The sequence below is a fragment of the Chiloscyllium punctatum genome, chromosome 5, assembly GCF_047496795.1.
Source record: "Chiloscyllium punctatum isolate Juve2018m chromosome 5, sChiPun1.3, whole genome shotgun sequence".
In the NCBI taxonomy this organism is placed as follows: Eukaryota; Metazoa; Chordata; class Chondrichthyes; order Orectolobiformes; family Hemiscylliidae; genus Chiloscyllium; species Chiloscyllium punctatum.
The window spans coordinates 18,407,928-18,420,094 of record NC_092743.1 but is presented as its reverse complement, the minus strand read 5'-3'; the positions used below and the strand labels follow the sequence as shown (position 1 = coordinate 18,420,094).

The 12,167-nt window shown below is 39.6% G+C and overlaps 1 protein-coding gene across 2 annotated transcripts in view; it reads left to right on the top strand.

Annotated features, from left to right (window-relative positions):
• Window positions 1–12,167, top strand: part of ralbp1 (ralA binding protein 1) — a 69,152-nt gene that overhangs the window by 35,462 nt on the left and 21,523 nt on the right. For both annotated transcript variants that reach the window (XM_072569854.1, XM_072569853.1), the window contains exons 2-3: window positions 8,039–8,327; window positions 9,501–9,962. In XM_072569854.1, coding sequence (XP_072425955.1) covers window positions 8,084–8,327; window positions 9,501–9,962 — 706 coding nt within the window. In that variant the 5' untranslated portion in view covers window positions 8,039–8,083. The remainder of the gene's footprint in view (window positions 1–8,038; window positions 8,328–9,500; window positions 9,963–12,167) is intronic.

Here is a 12,167-nt window from a genome sequence, read left to right as displayed (position 1 = left end):
AGTACACCACTATGACACTGTAATCTTTTGCTTTAAATTCTGTGTCTTACGGTCTTATCCTCTCTGCCATCTGATGAAGGAGCAGTGCTCCAAAAGCTAGTGCTTCCAAATAAACCTGTTGGACGATAACCTGGTGTATGATTTCTAACTCAAAAGAATGTAAAGGCATTGTGGTGGCTAAAGGATATTGCCAGAATTGAAATACATATAAAGGAAAGGGAGAACTTGTCACAAATTTTTTCTGATCAAAAGAGAAGGGAATCTAATTGAGATCTTTACGATTATGAAATGTTTTAATACCCTGGACTTGATATATCTGCTTGTGGGTAAGAGCAAAGCCAAACTTGTCATTGAGATACTCACAAAGGGAATTCTTAAGAAACCTCTTTGTGTCGAGAGAGATAAGGATTTGCTGCTGCACAAAGTGATTGAAGCAAACAATATTGGTGCATTTAAGAGGACCAGCAGGAGGAGCAGAAGGGACGTAGACTTATACTGATAGATAAGTGTGGGAGAAAGCTCAAGTGGAACATGATACTAGCATGGTCTAGTTGGTCCAAATGGCCTGTTTCTGCACAATACATTCTATCTAGCACATGATTTTTTCCCCTAGATATAGAACTATAACTTGTTTTATCTTTGAAGTTGCAACTATTACTGCAAGAAAGGTACTGGTAAGCATTATTTCCTGACTTGAGAAGTAAACTCGGCTAATTGAAAGAATGCTGTTGAATACTTTGTGGGAGAAAGGTCCTATAGCATAGTGTTAACTCCCAAGTAGATTATCCACTTGTTTTGATGGTGCTGATATATTCCAGAAGAGTGTGGGGAGCAATTAGTCTATGGAATAATCCATAGAAGGACTTCTCAAAGTTTGCCACATGGGTTAGTATTGTCTCAATTCTTTGTACCCCCTAGTTTGTAAGTAACTAGTAATTTTAAACTTATTTCATTCTGAAACAGTATATATACTGTATAAAGTATTCGGTAGACCAAGATGACCATGTGCACCAGCAACTGAAGGTAAGCACACAGGTGCAGCACGTGGTCAAGAAGGCAAATGATGTGTTGGCCTTCAGAGAGAGAGGATTCAACTATAGGAGTAGGGATGTCTTGCTGCAGTTACACAGGGTTTTGGTGAGACAAAACCTGGAATATTTTGTGTGGTTTTGGTCTCCTTATCTGAAGAAAGACATTCATGCCAACAAGGGAGTGTAGTGAAGGTTTACCAGACTGATATCTAGAATGGCAGGGCTGATTTATGAGGAGAGGTTGAATTGTTTAGGATTATATTCACTGGAGTTTTGAAGAATTGGGGGGGGGAGTGGAATCTCCTAGAAATGTATAAAATCCTAACAGGACCAGACAGGGTAGATGCGGAAGTGATCTGTGGCAGTGGAGTTCAGAACCATGGACTGGTCTAACAAAACAGGGTAAACTATTTGGAGTTGAGATGAGAAATGTTTTCACTCTGAGTGTGCTGAGCTTGTGGAATTTGTTACCACAGGAAGCAGTTGAGATTAAAACATTGAATGATTTCAAGGACTTATACAGTCAAAATCATACAGCATGGAAACAGATCCTTTGGTCCAACTCCTCCATGCCAACCAAGTTTCCCAAACAAAACTATTCTCACATGCCTGCATTTTGCCCATCTCCCTCTAAACCTTTCCTTATTAGGTATCTGTTCAAATATCTTGTAAATATTGCAACTGTACCTAAATCTACAACTTCCTCTGGTAGTTCATTCCACATATGAAACCCCCCCCCCCCCCGTGAAAACGTTGCCCCTTGGTTCCCTTTTTAAAATCTTTCTCCTCTCACCTTAAATATATGCCCTCTAGGTTTGCACTCCCCGACCCAAGGGAAAAGAGCTTTGCTATTTACCTTATCTGTACCCCTCATGATTTTATAAGTCTCTTATAGGGTCATCTCTCAACCTCATATGCTCCAATTTTTTAAAAAAAGTCCCCACCTATCCAGCCTCTCCTTATAACTCAAACCCTCCAGTGTTTGCAACATCCTTGTAATCTTTTCTGAACCCTCTCCAATTTAATAATATTATTTCTATAGCAGGGCAACCAAAACTCTGCACAGTACTACAAAAGTGGCTTCACCAAAGTCCTGTACAACCTCAACAAGATGTCCCAACAACTATTTTTGAATGTAAAACTCTGGACTAAAGGGATCAAAAGATATGGAGGAAAGTGGGAACCGGCTGTTGAACTGGATGATCGGTCATGACCATAATGAATGGTGCAGAGCCTGGAAGGGCCAAATGGCATACTCCTGCTCCTATTCTGTTTCTATATGTAATTCCATGCAAAAAAATGTCAGCTTTGGCTTACTAGGCAGGACTGTTGTTTGAGTCAACAGATCGTGATTTCAACTCTCACTCTAGAGACACGAGTACAATGTTTTAATCTCAGCTGATACCACTGAGAGAGTGGAGTGCTGAGAGAGCAGAGAGACTGGGGCTTGCTTCTTTAGAAAAGAGAAGACTGAGCAGTCACATGATAGATGACTAGGACAGATGGGTTGAAGGACCTGTCTCTGTGCTATAATATGTAACCATACAGTTTTAAATAATTAATTACAAACTGGGAGAAATAGAAATTGGTTGATTAAACAACAATATTGTTTTTAATGGTTAGCAAGTTCTTTTGAGTTAATTATGAACATGGGAACTGGAGTAGGCCATTCAACCCCTGAAGCCTGTTCCAGCATGGAACTGTGGCCCAATCTTTGACCTTGGTTCTACATCAGTCACAGCCCCAGTCCTGGAATTAATCTCAGTTTTGAAATTCTGTTGATCTTCTGGTAACAGTTTTATTTGAGGAAGATTTGCAGATTTTTGGTTCTTTGTGAAGAAAAGTGTTTCTTGGCATCATTCATGAACAACTTAGCTTTTTTTCATATGGTCATTTCCTTTACTCTGGACTCCTATACCAAAGGAAATAGTTATTTGCACTGCCCTTACAATTCCTTTCATCAACTTAAAAATCTCAGTTATTACCACCTCCAAATCCTTGATACTCTAGAACATAAGCTAAGCCTGCGGGCTTTCTTCATAATATTTACCCTTTTAGCTTGCATATTTATAGTCATCCTGTAGAATCAAACAATTGGCTGCAGTGATATTATTAACCCTTGATGTGGTCTAAGATCTGACCTATTTCACAGTGGTATCGTCCAAATCATCAATATTATAATTTTCAAGCTTCAAAATGAGGTCACATTCGGAAAATGTTTGTGAAGTGCTGATGTGAATCCTTTACTCTTTTGAGGCTGAATAGGATTGCTGTCAATTTTCCCCTCAGTGATGAACTCCCAATCATTACATCTGTCCACTAGTGAGATTGCCTGTTTCCATTTCTGACATTGCTTGACTGTAACCCTACTAGATGCCTTTGTTACTTCTATCTTGGTCTATTCTTGCACATACCTGGAGACCTCCCATGGTTCATCTAGTATCGACTTAAGGTGAAAGTGGGTACTGCAGAGGCTGGCAGTTAGAGTCAAGACTAGAGTAGTGCTGGAAAGCAGAGCAGGTCAGGCAGCATCAGAGGAGCAGGAAAATCAATTTGTCGGGCAAAAGCCCTTCATCACCTTCCATCAACTTTAGGCCATCCAAAGCATTGGTGCCTTTGTGCAAACTTGCACCAAGTTATGTTCACAAATCAACTCTGTTCCTACTAATCGATGTTGGTTTCTGGTCAAGGTCCTCCTCGCTTACTTGTTTTCATATTTCTCATCTTCCATCTATATCTCTCACCCTACAATCTTCTGAGCTGTCTGTATTCCTTCAGTTTGAAACTTGAGTTCTGAAGAGGCCAGTCAGTTCACCTTTGACATTCATGATCTTACCTCCCAAGGTCCTGGGCTATAGAATTCTCTCCTAAAACCTCTCCTCCTCTCTCGTCTTGCTTTTCTCCTTCCAGACACTCAAAATCTACTTTTCTCATCAAACCTTTTGTTACCTGCCTCAACAGTCCCTTATATGGCTAGGTATCAAAACTCCAGAATATTTATGTGAAGCACCTTGAGATGTTAGACTACATTAAAGGTTATAACTGAACACAAGTTCTTGGTGAATGCACATACCATCCTCTCTCAAGATCGCCATGTTGTTAATGAGTTGCAGTGCCCAGAACAGGCTCTTATTACTCCTGAGACAGACCAACAATAGATCTGTCCAACTTTCACTTAAAAATCATCTTTACTATTCCTGCTTCCTTAAGCCAAAGGCATTAGTCATGATCTCACTGTTCTTTTTCCAGCAGTTTGAGTTACAAAGTTATTTAGCAAAATGATATAGTGAAATAACGTGCCTTAACCAACACATAGAGGAGAAAGTGAGGACTGCAGATGCTGGAGATCAGAGCTGAAAATGTGTTGCTGGAAAAGCGTAGCAGGTCAGGCAGCATCCAAGGAGCAGGAGAATCGACAGTTGCCTAAAATATCATCTTAAATTCAATATAAAGCAAATTGCCTTCCTCATAAGCTTCCAAGATTTGACTAATGTTAATCAGTGTATCAATGATTGGGCTTGATTCATGTTCTTACTGAGGTAGACCTGGAGCCCACAACCTTGTGCTATTTCTGAGGGTGGATGGCAAGCCATCACCAACAAACTTCAAGGGAAATGGCTCAGGATGAAGCAAAAGCAGACACCATGACGTGATAAATCAATAATTAACCAACAGTGAGCAGCGATTCACTTTTGTAGCGTGGAATGATATCTAGAATTTTGAGCAAATTAAATTAGATGATTGTGTAGCCACTTAGAATTTAATCCATTATGTTTATTGTCATTAAAACAAAATGGCATTCCCTGACAGTTTAATGAGTGAAGGTACAGTTTAATGTACAAGTGACATAAAACTGCAAGTTTTTGGTTTGGTTAGAGTTTGAGTGTCAGTATTGGCTTTGTTATTAATTTGCTGGAAGATGAAATAATGAACCAAATTCCCATTCTAATCACTAGAAGTGCCATCTGAAAGATAGATGTCTGCACATCCATGAAGAACGAGACTGTACTCTGTTGATGTTCTTCATGGCTTGTTGACTTTCTGTTTAAGATATAGGCTCTTAAACTGACATATGAAAAATGGAAACTCAAGATATATGTTTTGGGGCTCTGCAGATTTTCTTGGGTTGTGTCTGTTCAGCTATATTATTGGAAATTTTATGAGGAAATTAGCTTTAAAAAAGATTGTAGAAATAGTTTTTGGAAAAAATGGTAAACTGGATTTACTACCCTGGTATTGTACTGCATGCTCATGTCTTGTATCATCCTCACATGCACAATAGCTCATTGGAAATAACTCGGTGAAATTTGGCATTCAACTACAGCTAGGTTGACCAGGAGTTTGTTGGCTCTTTGGATAGGGTCTTCGGATTGGTCAGCGGTCAAGGATGATCGAGTGAGACAGAGTGAAACAAGTAAGAGGAGCCAGAAGGTAAATACCAGCCTCTGCAATTGTCCAGTAGGGTTGAAGTTCTCTGTCTATTTGGATTGGAGTGGGATGATATGCAAACTGACCATGATACTGTGGTATATGAAACCATTCAATTTGTTGGAGCAACAAGAGAGTGTAGTTGTAGGAGAGGATATTATAGCAGGGGGGATTTGACATTGTTCTCTGCAACATGGAGCTGGCTGTGATACCTCTCTAATGTCAGGGTTCAGGACATCTGTTCAGGGCTCACGAGACATTTGAATTGTCTGTGCGAGGATTCAGTGGTTATGGTGTTTTAATTTGGAAAGACAAAGATAGAATTAGGGAAATGACCCTGCATAGAGAGAAGCTAGGCACTACATTAAAAAGTAGAATACTAAATGTCATAATCCCTGGATGATTATGTCATCTTTGGACAAATTGGCATAGTGTATGTAAAATTAGAGAGAAGAATAAGTGGCTCAAATCTTGGTGTGGCATAAGATGATTCCAATTCATAAACTGCTGGCACCAGTACAGGGGGAAGTGACTGCTTTATCACTTGGATGGTCTACATTTGAACTGTGTTCTTACAGACAGCATTGTTAGGGAATGAGAGAAAGTTTTAAATTAAATAGTTGAGCAAGTAATCATAGAAAGATGTGGCACACCAAAGAGCAAAGACAAAACTTAAGAGAAAAATAGTATTATGGCAATTATGGCAGAGAACTGCAGTCAAGTGTAGAAGGAAAAACCTAGAGAATAAATGTTACAAAGATCACAAAAAGCCAATGATTTCACCTTGTATTTATCAAGACATTTCACATGAATAGGAATTCAAGGGGAAATCCACATTTATACTGAATGGGAGGAGAGTGCTGATTGGATTGTGATTGAGGTGTTGCTGAAACACAGCCCAGCAGTTAACTGCCGATCAGCCTTAATGAGTGCCTTCTCCTTGGAGAATATGATAGAATTAGTGCTGGCGTGGAAAAAGGTGTGTTGATTAGGAAGATTCTGAATTAAATTTCTAAAGGGGTAATCATGTTTCATTATCTTGCTGGAGGTTTTAGAAGTGGTAACATAAGGGTCAGTGAGTACGATGCTATTGACTTACTGAGCATGGATTTTCAAAAAGCATACAGTACAATGTCAGCATTTAAAAGGCATCTGGATGGGTATATGAATAGGAAGGGTTTGGAGAGATACAGGCCGGGTGCTGGCAGGTGGGACTAGATTGGGTTGGGATATCTGGTTGGCATGGACAGGTTGGACTGAAGGGTCTGTTTCCATCCTGTACATCTCTATGACTCTATAACAGACTTGTGAGAAATGTTAGAGCTCATTAGCAAAAGGGACAGTACCAAAGTGGATAAAGTTGAGTAATAGGAAGTAGAGTAGTAGTCAAGGAGGTTATGCTGAATTTGGACATGACTCTTTGTTTGACCTCATCTGGAGTGTTGTGTACAATTTTGTGCACCACACTATAGGAAGGATTTAGCATATGACACTGCTAAAGAAATTTACAAATATGGTTCCAGAAATAAGTTTCAGTTATGAAGATAGTTTGGAGAGATTGTGACTGTTCTCATCAGAGAGAAGATGCAAAAATTAGATCTGAGAAGAAATTTTCAAAATTGAGAGAGGCTGCCTGAGATAAATGGGGGAGAAACTGATCCCAATCAAGAATGAGAATGCACAGATTTAATGTGATTTGCAAATGTGATATGAGGAAAACCTTTCTCAGATAACAAATGGTTTAGGTTTGGAATGCACAGTCTGGAACTGTGATAGAGGCAGGTTCTATTAAGATATTCAAGAGGCATTGGATAATTATTCCAAGAGAATCCATGTGCAAGGATCTGGGGCAAAGGAAGGCAAAAAGCACTGTCATAATGGCCGTCAGATGGTGCAGACACAGCGAGCCAAACAACCTCCACCTGTATCATAAAATTTCTGTAATTCTATGATCTTTCTTCTGTGTAATGATAGTGATGTGAGTTTCCCTCTGTATTTACTACCACCATTCTACTTGGATGGTGAGAGGAGCAGACTGACTAGCCCTCCTTCAAATAAAATCTCTCCTTTGTTTTTGAGAATTCAGCATTCAGCCTTGGGAAGGATATTCAGTATATCTTTTCATATTTCTAAACTTGTATTCGCCATTTTAAGCAGAATCTTAAATGTCTTCTGCTACTATTAAAAGGACCATACCGGCAACAAATTTCTGAGAACAGCATCAACATTGACTTGCTATTAGTGCTTAATATTACTTTTATTTGTAAAGATCAGCCAATTGTTGTGGATCCAGCTACAGTATCTGGATAGTTATGCCATCATTGCTTGCTGCCTGCAGGAAACAAGGGCTAAAGGTTTGGTAGGTGAAAGTGGGGACTGCAGATGCTGGAGATCAGAGTCAAGATTAGAGTGGTACTGGAAAAGCACAGCAGGTCAGGCAGCATCTGCTCCTCGGATGTTGTCTGACCTGCTGTGCTTTTCCAGCACCACTCTAATCTTGACTCGAAAGGTTTGGTAATTAATTGTATGTTATAGAAGAATTTTGTTGATTTCTAATACTTCTATTCTTTCAATATCAGGTCTTATGGACAGGTAATGAAAGAGAAACATTCCTAGGAGCAACAATGACTGAGTGCTTCCTGCCACCAACGAGCAGTCCTAGTGAACACCGCAGGGCTGAACATGGCAGTGGTCTGGCTCGTACACCAAGCTCAGAGGAGATTAGTCCTACAAAATTTCCAGGACTATATCGTACTGGTGAGCCTTCGCCTCCTCACGAAGGTCTGCATGAGTCTGTTGATATAGTATCTGATGATGAAAAGGAACATACCAAGAAAAAAGGCAAATTTAAAAAGAAAGAAAAGAGAAGTAAGTAATAGTTAATGTTTCCCTGGATTATGGCATGTTAAATGCAATGTGTGTGTGTAGCAGCTCTACAGAGAAATCATCTCAAGACTGTCACTGTCCATGATGGTGAAGTCTGGGTGGCATAAAGGTGATGTGGCAGGTTAATCTGCCTTTTGTAACTGTGGAATTGCTTTCATCTTCAAAGTGATGCACCCAAAGTCCTCTGGACCTGTTGAAACACTGTATGAAGGATATTTGACCAGTTTGAATCCAGTTCCAAAAGGGCTTACATATAAGGCCTAGCAACATGGGCATACTGTCCCTAATTTAGTATGGGGCTGGTGTGGGAAATGGGATCTAATTTGCATTGATACCCCCTATAGGAAGTGCACACTTATGTTGAGGTGTGATGGAGAGAATTTCTTCTATATCTGACTGTGCACTACCAGACCTGGGAATATTTGATTAAAAACAAAATACTGTTGGAAATCTGAAATACACAGAACATGGTAGCGAAACTCAGCAAGTCCAGCAGCATTTGTGGAGAAAGAAAGAGTTCATGTTTTGTGTCAGTTCTGAAGAAGACTCATTGAACACTTTGTTTTTTATTCTGCAGGCAATATTCCTGTCTTATTCCCTGTGTTTGTTCTTACAATTGTTTTGTTTTTGTCACTTTTTAATCCCGTGTCTCTTCCTTCTGTATTGGAGGTTGAGAAGGCCAGTTACCTGTTGATGGCAGTAGGGCTTATGTAGCCTATACAGTGTGGGTCTATTTTGTACTGGCATCATTAGCTCTCTTGAAATGGGAGTAGCAGACTGGCTAGCAAAACACACTTTGTTTTTCAGACAAATCAGCATTAAGTCTTGGACAAAGCATATCTTAGAAAGCTTGATGATCCCTATGTATTTGACATTTATATCGAATTTTAAATCCTGTCCTGTCACTATTAGTGGACGTAAATTCCTGATAACAGGATCATTATTGGCTGATACTGTTGCTTTGCAGAGTCCAAATAGCCAACTCATGCTCATCTTGAGGCTCTTATGTTAAGAGTGATGCATGCATATGCTACAAATAGTCTGATGGTGTTGCAAAGAAGCATATTAAATTGTTTGGACAGAGGGGCTTTTGGCGGGGCAGGGGGTTTGCAGTTGGTAAAACCAACATCTGGATTAATGTTCTTTTTCTTGTAGCTGAGGGGTATGCAGCCTTCCAAGAGGACAGCTCAGGTGACGATGCAGAGAGCCCATCAAAGATGAAACGGCCAAAGGGTATCCATGTCTTCAAAAAGCCGAGTTTCTCCAAGAAGAAAGAAAAAGACTTCAAGATCAAAGAGAAGCCAAAGGAAGAAAAGCATAAGGAGGAAAAACACAAAGAGGAAAAACATAAGGAAAAAAAGTCCAAAGATATTACAGCAGCAGATGTCGTTAAACAGTGGAAAGAGAAAAAGAAAAAGAAAAAGCCTGTTCCTGAGCAGGAAGCAGTTCCGGTCGATACGAATACCACACTAAGGCCAGTCTTTGGTGTTCCTTTGGCTGAGGCAGCTGAGAGGACTATGCTATATGATGGGATCCAGCTACCTGCAGTTTTTCGAGAGTGCATTGACTACATTGAGAATTATGGCATGAAGTGTGAAGGCATTTACAGGGTATCAGGTACAGTTTCGGCTTGTTTGTGGAGTGTTCAGACTTTCTTTGAAACATTTAATTGCCTGAGAGAAAATGGAAATGTTAGCAATCCCAAAAACCTTTGAAAAAGGAGGACTGGGCAGTGTTAGCAGAGTAATGGTGTTTGTTTATTAAATAAGGTGAAGATTTACATCCTGATAATATGCTATGTTTTAAAATTAACAGTTAAATCCACACTTAATTCAGCATCTATGGGCGATCTTGCAGATGCTAAGTAACCTGCTATTCATTTCTAACATCCTATTCTGCATCAACTATGAGGTAGAACTGATTATTTTATTGTTGGCCTGTACTGTACAGTCACGATTCAATCTTCAAACGAATTGATTGAAGTAGAGGGAGACCATCAGCTGCCCAAGACAAATCTAATTTATTGGTAAAACTTCAATTTATTTCTATCTAGTATGTGTCCAATTAATTCAACACAACTCATTCATTACATTCAAATTGAGACTGGATTTGGGGGCATATGGTATTTTAAAAACTCATTTATGAGTTATAGGCATTTACTTCCCATTTATAGTTGCCATTAAGAAACACATGGCACAAGTTGCCATTAAGAAACACAAGTCTTAAGTTTGGTTCATGTTACCTTTAGGTGTACCTGATTAGTATTCATGTTACCATATAATAGAAAGCAAAAAGACTTCTGGAAGGGGGATTTATGAGCAAAGAGCAATGTCTAATTAAAAGATGCCATCTTGGGTTGTAGTGTGAGATTTTGGCAAGCTATAGCACAGTCCTAGGTTCAAATCTAGATTTTTGTGTGTCTCTGCCAATATCTGGTATTACCAGACCTGGATAAAGAGACTAATGCTTGATTAAGAAGGAATACATTCATCGATCTCAAAGATGAAAGCGTTATTAGAGGTAAAATTTTAAGATCTGTCTGATTGCAATATTTTGAGGCATGCTCTGTTGTGTTGTTTTCTGACTTATTACTCCTATTTTTAGCTAAATTAAATTTATTGACATTCCATTAGCACCTGGTACTGGGTAGAAAAATATCCAAGTTCAGTTAGTACTGCAGCTGCCTGTTGTGTAAAGATAGCCAGAAAGAATATAAACTTGACATTGTAGTGGACTTTATAATATAACTGATTTTTTAAATGTTTTACTGAGCAATGGGATTCTTTTGATTTTTATGCAAACAGTTTAGATTTGTACTTGATGAATCTAGCATCTGTTACTTAGCCTTCTAGGAAGGAGAACATGTACATCTTTTAAAGGACACACAAAAGCATGTAGTGAGAAGGTTTTCTAGAATAGGTGCACTTAGCAGTGTAATGAAAAAAACAACTGTGAATGCTTAAAATCTGAAACAAAAATAGAAATTGCTGGTGGAACTTGGCTGCTCTGGCAGAATCTGTGGGAAGAAAGCTAAGTTAGCATTTTGAGTCGGTGACTCTTCACCCAAACTGTTAGCAACCAGGAAAAAATTATATTTATGCTGTTGGCACAATGTGGTGGCGGAGTGGTTAGTACTGTTGCCCCTCAGCACCAGGAACTCTAGTTTAATTCCAGCATTTGGTGACTGTGTGCAGTTTGCACATTCTCCCTGTGTCTGCATGGGTTTCCTTCAGGTGCTCTGGTTTCCTCCCACAGCCCAAAGATGTGATCTGATGGGATGAGGAGTGGCAGATGGATTTTAATCTAGATAAATGTGAGGTACTACATTTTGTTAGGGTAAATCAGGGTAGGACTTATTTACTTAATGGTAAAGTGTGAGTGAGTAGATGGGTGGAGATAGGGGTAGGTTAAAAAGAAGAATATGGATTGCAGGCCTGGACAGATGAGAAGCTGGTTGATTGATAATAAGAGCTAAGAGTAGAAGAGAACGGGTGACCTGTACTGAACTCGACCAAAATAATGTGATAATACGCCTAGGAGTTGTTGAGAATGGGTGACTAAAGCAACATTGATCACCTGAGTTTCTCATTCTCCCTTACCCATTCAAACCTGTCTCCCCTGAACTGACTGCACTCCATGCTTGCCGATCCAATCCTGACTATCATTAAGCCTGCTGACCTGTTGTCTGGCTTACTATCCTCTATGTTGCTGAGGCTGAGTGCCAGATCTCAATCCCCTCCTCCAATCTCCCCCCTAACATAATCCCACTATTGACCATCAGGCCATTGTATCCACTGCTGACAAGAACTCCTTTCATCTGGG